The following is a 17618-nucleotide window of genomic DNA, read 5'->3' on the forward strand; positions in this document are numbered from 1 at the left end:
TAAAGAACTAGTAAAGAATGAGGAGTTCGGATTTAAAGATTTTGAAAATTCTCAGCCTCTCCAGATGGGAAATAATACTAAAGTTAAGAAATGGTTTCTGAGAAAACATCAACTGTAGAGCATTTCTGGAAAAACATTGTATAAAGATAAAGTCAAAGGTGGAACTTTAAAATCTTTTTAGGATATCAGAATGACTGAAGATCTTGCTTCAGAATGTTATTCCACCAGGCAAAAATTCCTCTAAAGGTTTTGAAAACATTATTCACATATAAAAAAGAGGGGTGGTTTGGTGGAAACTTTTAAGAAACTCAAAGGTGTTGTTCTTCAAACTTTCTCCAAGTTTCAGAAAGGATTATCTCAAAGAGACTTGTCTATTCTAGTGGACCCCAATAAGATTCACAGTGGACTCCCAAAGTTTTTAAAGAAATATAACAAAAACACTGCCAAAGCAGTATAAAGTTAAAAGCTCTTGTATTTTCCAAGTTTTACTGGCAGTAAGCAAGCTGAGAGAACTATTCAGGTATAAACATATCTGTCTGTCTTAAAAAGGGGAAGTTGATATAGAGCATGGGATCATTATCCCAGTGGGCGGAGCTAAGAGGCATAAGCAAGAATAGGACTGAGATCTAATCAAAAAGTTTCCAGTTTTTGGCCAACTTGATTTCAGAACACCTATGGACCAGTGCCTCCATGTTCTCCCTTTGAATAGACATTCCACAGCAGTTATCATGTACCTATCCAACCATTGTATGTGAGTGTTTTGGGTGCAGATACCTTATCTCTTTTGTTCACAGGTGCACAGATTGAGAGGAGCTATAATTAAGGAATTGTACTTAAATCATATACATAAGGTATATACCCCTAGATCTGATTTTGATGATGAGATCCGGACTTTGATTTCATACTATGATTGGAGGAGATTCTGGGCAACCTTGGTGAGAGTAAGGTATTTTACATGTGAAAGAGATAGGAATCATTGGGACCAGAGGACAAACAATGGTAGCCAGATTCTAAGACATCTCCAATGACCCTCACCTTGGTATACTCATGCCTTTGTACAGTTTCTTCCTAAAACAAATATGTTAGTCAGTGTGACCAACAGAATATGGCAGAAGTCGTGCTATGTTACTTCTGAAGTTATTATAAAAGACCCTCTCTCTCTCTCTTTCTCTCTCTCACACACACACACACACACACACCCTGTTCATTTCATGTCACAACATACGCCATATTGTGAGTAGCCCCATAGAGAGGCCTCAGAATCTGAGGTATCCAGGCACAAGCCACCTGAGTGATCTTGGAAGTAGATCCTCCAGTTCAATCATGCCTTCAGATGGTTATGTTCCCAGCCAACATCTTAACTGTAACCTCCAAAAGACCCTAAGCCAAGAAAGACTGCACCCAGCTGGTTCTGGATATATAACCCTCTAAAACTGTGAGACAATATATTTGTTGTTTTAAGTCACTCAATTTCAGAATAATATTTTATGCAGCAATGGATAACTGATACACTGGTATAAGTTCAACTAGAATTCTTGGTAAGTCTATCAAAAATGCGTAAGTATATAAAAATCACATCTCTTATCTTACATTGAATAATTTCTCATTTAGCTGAAAAAAGGACAAATTAGAGGAAGGCCATGGAAGAGAAGTCAAAGAAAATGTCTAGAAAGGTTTAGACCTACCTCTTCATGAGGGAGTAGAGAAGACTGTGGACCATGTGACTGGCTAAACTGGGCTCAAATCTAGTTCTTCTTCCTGTGTGTGTCCCTGGGGGAACCATTTAATCTCTTATTGCTTCAGTTCATCATCTTTAAAAGAGCAATAAAGTCTTTGCATGGCTGTTGTAAAAATTGAACTCATTCACTTATTTAGTACTCTTCAGTGAAGGTCATGTGCCAGGCACTAGTAAGAGCAGAGAGTATCAGAGACTTGGTCTCCTCTCCTGTGTGTGGATTTTACCATCTAGTGGAGGACTTAACTATTAGACAAATAGTCACACAACTATTTATATCATGTTTGCTACTCCTGCTATAAGAGAAAGCATGGAATTATGTGGAAGTGTTAAACATCTGCCAGAGCCTCTCCAGGGAGTAAAGGAATGATATTTAAACTGAGTTATAAAAGAACAGGAATTGGTTAAATGGAGAAAGATGGAAGAACGATACAGACAGATGGAATAACATACTCCAACTCTCAGATCTAAGGGAAGTTTGAAAGTCTAAAAAAGGGTTGAAGTTTAGTCACTGAGGTGTGGGTAGAAGCATAATGTTAGACTAGAGAACTGGACAGCAGCCAAATGATGTGGATCCTTGAGAGGTACATCAAGGAGTTTGAATTTTATCTTGATAGCACTGGATGGCATTAAAAGTGTTCAGGAGTAGGAGTGTTGTGATTTGTCTTTTATTTTTACTCTATATGTTCTGTTTTGGATGGTGACAAGATTTAATAAGAAGAGATTAATAAGTAGGCTACTGCAGTACTCCAGATACAGAGAGATGAGTGGCTTGAATGATGGTAAAGAGATACATGAAAGTAAGTCAAGTATTTTTATATATGCTTTTCTCAGCCTTCCTTATCTCATAAATTCAATCACCATTCATACAGTTGCTCAAGCCAAAAATCTCAGAGTTATGCTTGATTCCTTTCTTTTTCTCACTCCCTAGATATGGTCAGATCAGCTCTAGCCTGTATTTTAACCTCAATTCCAGTCTCATCTTAGCCTTTCCACCTGTATTATTCCCACTCTGACCAAACCATATACTCTCTCACTCAGGCCATTGTGATAGTTTCCTAACTAGTCTGTGTCCCTTTTTGCCTCCCAAGTCTATTTTCTATAAACCATCCGGAATGACCTGTAAAACATACAATTTTGTTAATGTCATTCCATTGATCCAAGAACTCCAGTGGTTTTTCATCACACCTGGGATAGAATACAAACTTCTTAACAGTCAGAAGGCCTTCTGTGCAATTGGACCCTTACCAACATCTTTGACCTCTTTCCCTATATCATACTCCCTTGCTCAGCACCACTCCCTAGTCACACTGGCCTTCTTATTGAAACATGCTGAGTTTATTCCTATTTCAGAGCCTTTAGACTTGTTCCCTCTGCCTACATTGTTCTTTCCAGATCCTCTTGAGGCTGTCTCCTGCATATCATTCAGGTCTCAAAGAGAAAGAACCTCCCTCCCATCCTTTCCCTTTGCTTTTGCTTCATAGTCTTAGAGAAGTTTACAAATAGTTTTACTAACTTACTCTTATCTACCTACCTTTTGAGGAAATGAGCTCTGAGCTCTTTAAGGACAAAACTTTGACACTGCTACAACCTATGTCTAACATATGCTTAAATGACATGAATCAGAAGAACAAATATTATTAAAATATCCATGCTACCCAAAACAATCTATAAATTTAATGCAACCTCTATCAAAATAACAACACTCTTTTTCACAGAACTAGTACAAATAATCCTAAAATTTGTGTGGAACCACAAAAGACCCAAATAGCTAAAATTTTCATGAAAAAGAACAAACCTGGAAGTATCACAGTCCCAGATTTCAAAATATTCTTCAAAGCTATAGCAAGCAAAGCAGTATGGCACTTGCACAAAAATAGGTGAATGGATCAAAGGAACAAAATAGCTCAGAAATAAACCCATGCTTACATGGTCAGTTAATCTATGACAAAAGAGTCACAAATATACAATGGGGAAAAGACAGTGTCTTTAACAAATGATGTTGGGAAAACTGTATAGCTACATGCAAAAAAATGGAAGTGGGCCACTTTATCACACCATACAAAAAAATAAACTCAAAATGGCTTAAGAACCTAAATGTGAAGCCTAAAACAATAAAACTCCTAGGACAAAACACAGGCAGTAATTTCTTTGACACTGGCCATCAGAACATTTTTCTAGATATGTCTCCTAAAGCAAGGGAAACAAAAGCAAAATTAAATGTTTGGAACTATACCAAAATAAAAGGCTTTTGTACAGAGAAGGAAACCATCAACAACTAAAAGTCAACCTGCTGAATGGGAGAAGATATTTGCAAATGATATAGACAACAAGGGGTTAACATCTAAAACATATCAAGAACTTATAGCACTCAATACCAAAAAAACCCTAATCTAATTAAAAATGGGCAGAGGATCTGCATAGACATTTTTCCAAAGGCAACATACAGATGGCCAGCAAGCACATGAAAAGATACCCAACATCACTCACCATCTGGGAAGTGCAAATTAAAACCACAATGAGATATCACTTTATAGTTGTTTAAATGGCTAAAATAAAAAAGAAATAACAAGTGTTGATAAGGATGGGGAGGAGAAAAGAACCCTCATGCTCTGTTGGTAGGAAGGAATGTAAATTGGTACAGCCCCTGGGAAAACAGTACAAAGACTCCTGAAAAAACTGAAAATAGAATTACTGTAATTTCATGTCAGGTATTTACACACAAAAATGAAAACATTAATTAGAAAAGATATATGCACTTATGTTATTGCAGAATTATTTATAATAGCCAAGATATAGAAGTGACCCAACCATCCATCCATAGAATGATGAACAGATAAAGAAGACATGGCATATATATATATATACATGTGTGTGTGTGTATGTGTGTATATATATACATATATGTATATATGTATATATATGTGTGTGTGTATATATATGTGTGTGTATGTATATATGTGTATACATATACATACATACACACACACATTCATTCCACATAGTGGAATATTACTCAGCCATGAAGAATAATGAAATCTGGTATTTGTAACAATATGTGTGGAGCTAGAGGGTATAAGGTATAATGTTAAGTGAAGGAAGTCCATTGGATGACTGGTAGTTGCCACGGGGGAGGTGGGTGGGGAGATGGATGAAAAAAGTGAAGGCAAGTAAGAATACATTTATCTTGGACAGTAAGAAATATGTAGAATTGTTGAATCATTATATATCTAAAACTAATAAAACACTGTATGTTAATTATACCTCAATATTAAAGATTTTTATTCATTTGAGAGAATGAATGAGAGAGAGAGAGAGAGATAACATGAGCAGGGAGGAGGGGCAGAGGAAGAAGAAGCAGACTCCCTGCTGAGCAGGGAGCTCAATACGGGGCTTGATTCCAGGACCCCAAGATCATGACCTGAGCTGGAAGAAGATGTTTAACCAAGTGAGCCTCACAGGTACCCCAGTAAAAAAAAAAAAAAAATTCAAAGACAAAAATAAATGCACAGACATTTAGACAACATTATAAATGTAAAGACGCTAGTTTTGTTTTAGCATATAAAAGATATCCAAAGAAAGGTAGTTGCAATTGTTTAGTCTGTATCCAAAGAAAATACCTTTTCCCTGATTCTGATTTAATTATGCCCTTGATAAATTTGTTAGTGAGTTACTATTGCCATCAAGTAAAATGGAAGGCTTGGTGTGTGTATGTGTGGGGGGGAATCCTTTGCCATTCTACTTTTGAATAAATAGAAGGTTAATATGGGAAGAGTCTGTACAAATTCTAAAGGACAGTGGTAAACAGACTTAAAGGAACCATCCCTCATTCCCATTCGAAAGTAGTCACATGCCCAATAACCCTCTTCTCCTGAGTACAGGCAGTACCTGTGTCTGTCTGTCTTTCCTTCCTTCCTTCTTTTTCTTTTCTTTAGAGTTTTACTTACTTATTTGAAAGAGAGAGATAGCAAAAGAGAGCATGAGCAGGGAGGAGAGGGAGAAGCAGGTTCCCTGCAAGCAGGAAGCCTGATGCAGTGCTCAATCCCAGGACCCCAAGATCATGACCTTAGCTGGAGGCAGATGCTTAACCAACTGAGCCACCCAGTCGCCCCAGGACCTGTGTCTTTCTTATAACTGACAAATACCATAAAGGTGATTATTGATCATGTTATATTGTAAAGTCTCTGTATTAATAGACTGGAATTAGAATTTCTCTGCTGTGCTGTAAAGGTAACTATAGAGAGAGTGGCATGGCAATGAATTGTGGGCAGCACCTAGAATTTGTGAGGAGCTCTCAGATTAAGAATCAACAGGAAAACATAAACCTCAGTCTTCTGCCAACAACCCGAGGGTGCTTATATGTGGAGCTTTCCCCAGTCAAGCCTGTGATGAGACCGCATCCCATCCTGACATTTGGATTTTAACCTGGTCATACCTTACAGCAGAGGGCCCAGCTAAATTGTGCTTATACTTATGACACACAGAAAGAGTGAGTTAATAAATGTATGTTGTTTTAAGCCTGGACATTGTAATTTGTTACACAGCAGTAGAAAACTAATATAAAAACCATAGACAGAAAATATGGAAAAGCAAAATTTGGCCAAATATAAGGACACACAACTGATAACTTGTTGAACACTACATCTGAAACTAATGATGTACTATGTGTTGACTAATTATATTTAAATTTAAAAATATATAAGGAGGACATGATCTTAAATAGAGCTGTCTAAAAATGAAATGAACTTCATCCAAGAATACTAAATTCTTCATTGCTGGAAGGGTTTAAGTGGTGCAAATGTTGTAGTGCATCAGATTGAATTGGTGATCTTCACAGGGCTCTTTCTACATTAAAAATGACATGATTTTAAGTACTCAGTATCACCAGTGACCTAGGACAGTAAGTCCTATAGATAAATACAAACAATCTCTGCTTACACAACTAATGTTTCTGTCAACATTCGTATTCTCAGTCAGCAGATCATTTAACTGGGCCATTTGCTTTTAAAGTCCGAAATAAAGATACAAAGAAAAAACTCTTTGCATATTATTTTTTTAAAAGCACAATATAGCTTTTTTTAAAAATTTTTATTTTTTATAAACATATATTTTGATCCCCAGGTAAAAAAAAAAAAACTAAAAAAGCACAATATAGTAGTATTTGGGTTAAAAAGCAATTATAGTTGTCTTTCTCTGCTTGACTTATTTCGCTAAGCATGATACGCTCTAGCTCCATCCATGTTGTTGCAAATGGCAAGATTTCATTTCTTTTGATGGCTGCATAGTATTCCATTGTGTATATATACCATATCTTCTTGATCCATTCATCTGTTGATGGACATCTAGACAACTATCATATGATCTCCCTGATATGAGGAAGTGGTGATGCAACATGGAGGCTTAAGTGGGTAGAAGAAGAATAAATGAAACAAGATGGGATTGGGAGGGAGACAAACCATAAGTGACTCTTAATCTCACAAAAAAAACTGAGGGTTGCTGGGGGGAGGGGGTTTGGGAGAAGTGGGTGGGATTATGGACATTGGGGAGGGTATGTGATTTGGTGAGTGCTGTGAAGTGTGTAAACCTGGTGATTCACAGACCTGTACCCCTGGGGATAAAAATATATGTTTATAAAAAAATAAAAAATTAAAAAAAAAATAAAAATAAAAATAGAACCAAGAAAAAAAAAAAAGCAATTATATTCATAAAACTTCATGCTTTCAACAATTCTAAGAAATCATTAAAAAAAAAAAAAAAAAACCACTATAACCCACTAAAACCACTATAGCCTGGTTCTGGTGCCAGAAGGAGGTAGATAAAATTACCAAATGAAAATGTAAGACAATACTGAGAGAAAATATCTGTGGATCTATCTCTGGATAAAGGACTTGTATCCAGAATATATTAAAAAAAGAAATTTCTGGGGCACCTGGGTGGCTCAGTGGGGTAAGCCTACGCCTTCGGCTCAGGTCATGATCTCAGGGTCCTGGGATGGAGTCACATATTGGAGTCTCTGCTCAGCAGGGAGCCTGCTTCCCCCTCTCTCTCTGCCTGCCTCTCTGCCTACTTGTGATCTCTGTCAAATAAATAAAATCTTAAAAAAAAAAAAGAAATTTCTACAACTCAATCATAAGGACATAAACAACCCAGTTAACACTTGGGCAAAATATCTGAATAGACATTTCTCCACAGAAGCTATTCAAATAGCTAATAAGCACCTGAAAATGTACTTAACATCATTAGTCACTAGGGAAAATATGAACTAAAAGCACAATCAGCTCTCACTTTACACCCACAAGGATGGCTACAGTAAAAATGGCAGGAACAATTGCTGCCAAGGAGAGAGAGAAACAATGAGCCGTTGTGCATTTCTGATGGGAATGTGAAGTGGTACAGCCATTTTTGAAAAATAGTTTGGCAGTTTCTTAAAAAATCAAGCATAAATTTACCACACAACCCAGCAATTTTGCTCCTATAGACCTACTTAGGATACAAGAACTGAAAACATAGGCCTGCCCAAAAACCTGTATGAGAAGGCTCATAACAGCATTATTCATGATAGATGAAAAATCAAAACAACCCAAATACTCATCTACCAATAAATGCAGAACTCCAATGTGATATACCCACACAACAGAATACTCTTTAGCAATAAAAAAGAAGGAAGTACTTGCATATGCTGTAATGTGGATGGACCTCTACAGCATTATGCTAAGTGAGAAAAGCCAGATGGAAGACCGTATATGGTACATGGCCGTTTCTTTGAAAATTCCATAAATTCAAGTATATAGACAGAAAATATATTAAGTGATCATCTGGAGCAGGGTGTGGGAATAAGCGAGACTGAAATGGGCACAAGGGATATTTTTGCATGACAGGAATGTTCTGAAATTGGACTTTGGTGATGGTTGCATGAGTCTATAAATTTGCTAAGAGTAAAAAAAAATTGCTTCAGTTCACTTTAAATGTTATGGTATGTAAATTATACCTTAATAAAACCATTTTTAAGAAATGCCTCCTTCTAAAATACTAGCTACTAGATAGTAACCTTATTTGAAAGTAGAGACACACAAATGCTCTCAGGGACTCCTGCCTTCAAGTGTAGGATCTAGTTGGGTTCAAAAGCAAACCTGGGGATAAAAATATATGTTTATAAAAAATAAAAAAATTAAAAAAAAAAAGCAAATCTCATGAATTCAGGCTTCCATCATTTTGGTGGGGAACAGGAAGAAGACAATTGATGTTTGTCCCAAGGGAAAGTATTTTGAAGCAAGTTTACCACATACACAAGTTAACGAGGGCAGTGTTGTAATGTTTGCAAAGAACAACCTTCTCAATTCCCTATGGGTACTTTAAAAGCATCCATTTTAACATGAGGATCACGGATATAAAGTATCCTTACACAACAGATGAGCAGATCCTTTCACATCCCTGCAGCGTGATATTTGATAGCATAATTTGACTTCTGCATTTAAATTTAAAATACCATCTAATTCAGACACCTTTTTAGCAGATAGGTCTTTCCACTTCCACCCAAGTTTGTTTAAATGAGAAACATTCATAGCACATTTCTGGAATTATTAATCAACTTAAACCATGACCAAGAATATGTATACACAAATCATGCACTGACACATTCTAAGGAAGAGAAGCTATGTAAGTAACTAAAAATGCATATTTAACTTTTGGTAAATAAGGAAAAACATTTTTGTCCCTAACATTGCAATTATGTACCTGGAATGAGATGGGCCTCTTTCCTGGGAAGTCTGGGAGGACAGACTTCCATCGAAGGAGTTTCCTCGGTGGCAGCCTGAAATGGTGGCCTTGGGTGACATGGGATCTGACTGGAAAGTTTCACAGACCACCTGGAGTCCCTTTTGGAGGTGGAGATAACAAATTAGTTCTTCTTTCTTTCTTTTTTTTCCTTCAGGTATATCTTCTATCATTAACTACCATATTACATACATTGTTTCTTAAAATTGAACATTTTTCTTTATAGCAGAGCTAACCACAAGGTCAGAGACCAAATGATTTTGTGTTCATCCAAGAGTAAATGGAGAATGACTTCTAGAGAGCCATGTATATTATTTTAAGCATTCAGCTGAGTACTTTCATAAACGTTATTTCATTTTGCTCTTGATTCTTTTCTTTTTCATCTCCAGATACCCAGGATCTATAGAAAAGTTACAAATTACCAACTCATCAAAGATATGCCAATACTGAGATGAGCTGAGTAAGGCCTGAGCTGGAAACCAGGTTAATAAGAGCTGATCGAATTGAAGCCAGAAAATGAGAATCGAAGCACAAGATTCAGGTTTTTCTGTCACTCATTAAAGGAGAATGGGATACATTTTTTTCAATTGAAGATGATGACCTTTATTCTGATTTGTTAAGCACAAATGCAGCCATTCTCTTAAAGAGTAGCTTATTTTAATGACATTTAACTAATATATATAACTCTGCTCAGATAAGAGGACATTGTCTTTCGATGGGTATTACAGATAAAATTCTTCATTATGTACAAAGACCCTCAAAAAATTATCATAGAATTTAAGTCCTCATAATATCTATTTTCTTATGTAAAATAAGAAAGCACTGTCCAACCATGATGCATAGAGAGACAAATACAGCTAGAAAGTTCATAAATAAGTCCACTGAACCAGATCAGAGAATCCCCTAGTATGAGCATACGTGTGTGCTTCATGTTAGGTAATTTGGGCAATAAATAATAGATGAATCTGAACCTTGAAATAAAGAACCTAGAGTTAAGTTTTAAGATGAATATAGATTATAATAGCACTCTCAATAGAAATATGATACAAGCCACAAACAAGAGACACATATCTAGTTTTAAAAATAGTAAAAATCTGTGAAATTTTAAATTATATTCTGTTTAACCCCAAATTATCACCTCAACATATAATCAATATAAACATTATCATTAAGATATACATTCTTTTTTCATATTAAGTAGTCAAAATCTGGTATATATTTGATACTTATAATATATCTCAATTCAGGGGCACCTGGGTGGCTCAGTGGGTTAAGCCGCTGCCTTCGGCTCAGGTCATGATCTCAGGGTCCTGGGATCGAGTCCCGCATCGGGCTCTCTGCTCAGCAGGGAGCCTGCTTCCCTCTCTTTCTCTCTCTGCCTGCCTCTCCATCTACTTGTGATTTCTCTCTGTCAAATAAATAAATTAAATCTTTAAAAAAATATATATATATATCTCAATTCAAACTAGCCTTATTTCAAGTGTTCAAGGGCCACAATGGGCCTCATGGCTACCATATGGGGCAGTGCAGATTTAGAGTAATTAGACAGATTAATTAGATATTAATTGGTGCTTAGAAGAAAGATAAAATTTAGACAGGCAACAAGGAGGAAAGATAGCAATCCACATAAAGGAGACAGTCTGAGCAAAGACCCAGAGGCTAAAGCACATGCTCAATATATTAGAAGCAGTGCTTAACTAACGGAAGGGGTAAAGAAGGTCACTTGAGAAAAATGATGCCAGATGGTAGAAGGTACAGAGAAACAGGGAAAAGAGATTGGTCTGGAGGTGACGGTACAAGAAATCCACTATAGGTTCCTAGGGGGAAAGGGATATAGGGAAAAATGGCAACCTTGCCTATAATAAGCCTTTGTGGAATGATGAGTTAATAAATAAATGATGCCAAATTGTTTCTGATTATTCACTTTAATTTTTTTTTGGGAGGGAAAGAGATCACAACAGGCATTAATCCATGTGGTGAATGTGGACTACTAATTCAGTTGTCTTTGGGTGTTTACTTACATACACACAAATGTGCATGCTTGGATCAGGGGAAAGCAGCAAAAACTTGATGCCTTTTGAAATATGTAGAAGTACTAACCTTTAGAGGTACCGGGCTATGTATTTGTTAGCTATATGTATATGGGTATTTTTTTCAGAACTTGATTCTGATTTGATAAATAGTCTATATTCACTGTGGAAAACATAGTATACTTTAATATATTGAATTAAAGTTCTTTACTGAGAAAAATAAATAAATAAATAAATAAATAAATGATGCATTAGGAAGATTAGTCAGGCATTTGTTAAAACAATTTTTAAATTATTTTTATAAATATTTAATGTATTATTTGCCCCATGGGTACAGGTCTGTGAATCCTCAGGCTTACACATTTCACACCACTCTCCATAGCGCATACCCTCCCCAATATCCGTAACACAAACACCCTCTCCATATCCCCTCCCCAGCAACCCTCAGTTTGTTTCATGAGATTAACAGTCTCTTATGGTTTGTCTCCCTCCCAATCCCATCTTGTTTCATTTTTTCCTTTCCCACTACCCCTCTCCCTCTCAAATACCTCATATTAGAGACATCATATGATAGTTGTTTTTCTCTGATTGACTTATTTAGCTCAGCATAATACCCTCTAGTATCATCCATGTTGCAAAGGGCAAGATTTCAGTTTTTGATGGTTGCATAGTATTCCGTTATATATACCATATCCTCTTTATCCATTCCTCTGTTGATGGACATCTAAGTTCTTTCCATACTTTGGCTATTGTGTACATTGCTGCTATAAACATTTGGGTGCACATGCCCCTTCAGATCACTACTTTTGTATCTTTAGGATAAAAACCCAATCGTGTGATTGCTGGGTCGTAGGGAAGCTCTATTTTCAACTTTCTGAGGAACCTCCGTGCCGTTTTCCAGAGTGCCTGCACCAGCTTGCATTCCCACCAACAGTGTAGGAGGGTTCCCTTTCTCCGCATCCTCTCCAGCATCTGTCATTTCCTGACTTGTTAATTTTAGCCATTCTGACTGGTGTGAGGTGGAATCTCATTCTGGTTTTTGATTTGTATCTCCCTGATGCCGAGTCATGTGGAGCAATTTTTCACGTCTGTTGGCCATCTGGAGATCTTCTTTGCAGAAAGTCTGTTCATGTCCTCTGCCCATTTCTTGATTGAACTATTTCTTCTCTGGGTGTTGAGTCTGATAAGTTCTTTATAGATTTTGGACACTAGCTCTTTATCTGATATGTCATTTGCCAATATCTTCTCCCATTCTGTCAATTGTCTTTTGGTTTTGTTGACTGTTTCCTTTGCTGTGCAAAAGATTTTGATCTTGATGAAGTCCCAATAGTTCATTTTTGCCCTTGCTTCCCTTGCCTTTGGTGATGTGTCTACCAAGAAGTAGCTGCAGGTGAGGTCGAAAAGGTTGCAACCTGTGTTTTCCTCAAGGATTTCAAAGGATTCCTGTCTCACATTGAGGTCCTTCATCCATTTTGAGTCTATTTTTGTGTGTGGTGTAAGGAAATGGTCCAGTTTCATTCTTATGCCTGTGGTGTCCAGTTATCCCAACACCATTTGTTGAAGAGACTGTCTTTTTTCCATTGGACATTCTTTCCTGCTTTGTTGATTAGTTGACCATAGAGTTGAGGATCTATTTCTGGGCTCTCTATTCCATTCCACTGATCTCTGTGTCTGTTTTTGTGCCAGTACCATACTGTCTTGACAAAGACAGGTTTGTAATAGAGCTTGAAATCTGGAATTGTGATGCCACCAACTTTGGCTTTCTTCTTCAACATTCCTCTGGCTATTTGGGGCCTTTTCTGGTTCCATATAAATTTTGGGATTATTTGTCCCATTTCTTTGAAAAAAAAAAAGGATGATATTTTGATTGGGATTGCATTAAATGTGAGGATGGCTTTAGGTAGCATAGACATTTTCATAATATTAGTTCTTCCAATCCATGAGCATGGAGCATTTTTCCATTTCTTGGTGTCTTCTTCAATTTCTTGCACGAGTACTTTATACTTTGCTGAGTACAGATTCTTTGCCTCTTTGATTAGGTTTACTGCTAGGTATCTTATGGTTTGGGGTGCAATTGTAAATGGGATTGACTCCTTATTTTCTCTTTCTTCTGTTTTGCTGTGTGTGTTTACAAATGCAACTGATTTCTGAGCATTGATTTTATATCCTGTCACTTTACTGAATTGCTGTATGAGTTCTAGCAGTTTTAGAGTGGAGTCCTTTGGATTTTCTACATAAAGTATCATATCATCTGCAAAGACTGAGAGTTTGACTTCTTCCTTCTAGATTCAGAAGCTTTTTATTTCTTTTTGTTGTCTGATTGCTGAGGTTAGGACTTCTAGTACTATGTTGAATAGCAGTGGTGGTAACTGACATTGCTGCCATGTTCCTCACCTTAGGGGACAGCTCGTAGTTTTTGCCCATTGAGAATTAATTCACTGTGGGTTTTTCATAGATGGCTTTGAAGATATTGAGGTATGTACCCTCTGTCCCTACACTTTGAAGAGTTTTGATCAAGAAAGGATGCTGTACTTTGTCAAATGCTTTTTTAGCATCTTTGGAGAATACCATATGGTTCCTGTTTTTTTCTTTTATTACGGTATTGTATCACATTGATTGATTTGTGGTTGTTGTACCAAACTTGTAGCCCAGGAATAAATCCCACTTGGTCGTGGTGAATAACCTTCGTAATGGACTGTTGGATCCTATTGGCTAGTCTTATAACCTTCTTAATGTACTGTTGGATCCTATTGGCTAGTATTTTGGTGAGAATTTTCGCATCCGTGTTCATCAAAGGCATTGGTCTGTAATTCTCCTTTTAGAGGGGGTCTTTATCTGGTTTGGGGATCAAAATAATGCTGGCTTCATAAAATGAGTTTGGGAGTTTTCCTTCCATTTCTATTTTTTGGAACAGTTTCAGGAGAACGAGTATTAATTCTTTTTAAAATGTTTGGTAGAATTCCCCTGGGATAGTCGGGCATTATTAAGTGATATTTATGTGAAGCAGGAGAGACTAGAGGAAGAAAAATCCAATTAGGTAGTTCCAACTGCAATCTAGTTATGAGGACCTGGATTTAGAAGGTAGTTTCGGGTGTAGGGAATAAAGAACATACCTGAGCAACATAACAAGATAAAACAGTATGACTCAGCAAGAAATCAAATTGAGAGGAGGAAGGAGAATGAAATAGGCAACATATTTGTTGTCTCTAAGGCGTCATTCGTTATAAGACATCATTATTTTATGTTCAATTAAGAAAAAACTCTGTTAATTAAACTAGGATCCTTACCAGTGAGGACTTTTTCTAATATATTTATTAAAAGCACTTTCTTGGGCTTATTTAGGCATAGTTTTTGATTATATATTCATCCTGTGTATATGTAAAAAGGAAGATACAAGTGAAATAAATTGGTAGAGGTACTCTTGAAATTTCTAAATTTAAAATTAGAGTTTTTGACCCATGTTTTTCCACAAAGTAACTTTCTCTGTGTCAAAAATATTATTTCTTCAAAGTGTTATTTCTTAAAAGAGTGTTCTGCTATTCCCTCTGACATATTCTTCTAAGTCACTGATCCCGATGCTGCAAAGTTAGATGCTGGAAATGACACATTCATGCTGCACAACCTTATGAAAATGACAACTTATCGATACTGTTACCAGGCACGGAGGTTTTAAGAAACCAAAGATCATCAAACATGTGATTTCAAATATTAAAAGTGAAAAAAATTATCTTAGAATAGATAAAATAAAGCAGATAAATCACAGTGTCTGTACTTAGTAAATGTTCAGGAAGCAGTAGATATAATAGGACTCCAAAACTTGTGGTTTTGAGGGGAGAAAGGATGATGGCCCTACTGAAAGTAATGCATCGGTTAGAAAGAGGATCCAATGTTGCCAGAAAGCAGAAAATTATATTTTGCACAAGTTGAATTGGAAGTGAAAGTAGCTCGTCTAGAAATACACTAAATTAATGGCAGTATACATAACCATGTGGTTTTGAACTACCCTAGCCCTCATTTCTTTTTTTTCCAAACCAAAGAAAGCATGAATAAAAATTTCACAGAATTATATTTTTTTATTATGCATATTCTCTTTTATGTGGATTCATCTTGATGTTTCATTAAACTTTAGATTTCTTATTTCTTTTTTTTAAGATTTTATTTTTTTATTGGACAGACAGAGATCACAAGTAGGCAGAGAGGCAGGCAGAGAGAGAGGGGGAAGCAGGCTCCCCGCCGAGCAGAGAGCCTGATGCAGGGCTCCATCCCAGGACCCTGGGATCATGACCAAGCCCACTGAGCCACCCAGGCGCCCCTAAACTTTAGATTTCTTAAAGGATAAGACTATCTATACCTTATGCCTTCTTTCTCCTCCCTCCTCCCACCTGCTCCAGCATTATCTTAGCCATATTACGCTTGCCTAAAGAATATTAAGGAGATTTTTTTCTTTCTTTTTAAGATTTTAAGACTTTATTTATTTGTCAGAGGGAGACAGAGAGAGAACACAAGCACAGGGAAAGGCAAGCAGAAGGGGAAGCAGCTGAGCAAGGAGCCGAAAGCAGAACTCAATCCCAGGACTCTGGGATCATGACCCAAGCCAAGGGCAGATACTTAACTGACTGAGTGACCCAAGCATCCCAGATATTAAGGAGATTTAATAATTGAGAACAAGATGACCCTTTAATGTAGGAGAAATAATGATAACTAACACTTATGGAATGTTACACACTAGCCATTGAAGTAAAGCACTATTACACACTAACTGTTGGGATAGAGCGCTACTGATCACACACGAGTCATTGAGAAAATGCCACTGATTACCCACTTGCCACAAAGATAAAACACAGTTACACATGCTCCTGTTTCAGCGCTCCCACCCCGGATAAGTGCCTAAAGTTATTTTCCATATTTGACAGAAAACCGGAGACTACTTAATGTTTTATATTCAGGAACAGGAACTTGTTTTGAAAGCAAGTAGTGTCATTCTAGAACACGTTTTATCCTTTATCCTACACTACAGCCAGGAAATGACACCTCCTTTCTTCCCACGATCACAATAAACTCACCTCTCGATGTCTTGCATCTTGATTTGGTGATTCACAGGTTTGACTTTGACTGTTGATAGGAGAGCTTCTCTTAGCTGCCAAGATAGGGGAAATACCATCACAAATTTTATAAGATTATGATAAATAAGCTCATTTTATTTCACCAGTGCATTTCTTTAAAAAAAATCATTTTAACATATCAGTATCAGCTTGAAAGAAAACATCTAATATACTATTTTGGAAGAAGAGTCAAATAACCAATTAAAAACCCTTCACATTTCTAGGTTATCATAACAATATAGATTTGTTCATCTATTCAGGCTGATTCAATGGGCTATGGTGCTAAAAAGTTGACAATACTAAAAATAATAATAGTTAACATCTATATAGAACTAAGTATCTGTCACATCCTTTCAAAAACATTTTTTTTGTATACAGTACTCCTCTCTTATCTGTAGAGATCTCTTCCAAGTGGATGCCTCAAACTGTGGCTACTTCTGAACCGTACCTATACTGTTTTTTCCTACACATACTTACCTATGATAAAGTTTAACTTATAAATCACACATAGTAAAAGATTAACAACAATCACTAATAATGAAATTGAATGATTACAACAATATACCGTAACAGAAGTTATGTGAATGTGGTCTCTTTCATTCTCTTTCAAAATACTTTATCATACTGCATTCACCCTTCTTCTTGTGATGATGTGAGATGATAAAATGCCTATGTGAAGAGATGAAGTGAGGTCAAGGACATAGGCGTTGTGATGTAGTATTAATTACTGACCTTCTGATGATTTGTTAGAAGGAGAATTAAATCATCTGTGTTTGGACCATGGGGAATTGAAATTGCAGAAAGTGAAACCACAGATTGTGGGGGGGGGCTACTGTCTCAACTCATTTAAACCTTACAATAACCTATCATAACATATGGACTACTATTAGACCCATTTTACAGATAAAGATACTAAGGCACAGGGAGTTTAACTTGCCCAAGATCATTTGACTGTCACTTGAAGGTTCAGACCCAGGC

The 17618-nt window shown here is 36.6% G+C and overlaps 1 protein-coding gene across 16 annotated transcripts in view; it reads right to left on the reverse strand.

Annotated features, from left to right (window-relative positions):
* The window catches only part of UNC80 (unc-80 homolog, NALCN channel complex subunit), a 228264-nt gene that overhangs the window by 193707 nt on the left and 16939 nt on the right, over window positions 1-17618 (reverse strand). For all 16 annotated transcript variants that reach the window (XM_082691601.1, XM_082691598.1, XM_082691597.1 and 13 more), the window contains exons 6-7: window positions 16602-16675; window positions 9470-9609 (exon numbers count right to left, since the gene is read on the reverse strand). In XM_082691601.1, coding sequence (XP_082547727.1) covers window positions 9470-9609; window positions 16602-16675 — 214 coding nt within the window. The remainder of the gene's footprint in view (window positions 1-9469; window positions 9610-16601; window positions 16676-17618) is intronic.

The sequence above is a fragment of the Mustela nivalis genome (assembly GCF_964662115.1).
Source record: "Mustela nivalis genome assembly, chromosome: 11".
NCBI lineage: Eukaryota > Metazoa > Chordata > Mammalia > Carnivora > Mustelidae > Mustela > Mustela nivalis.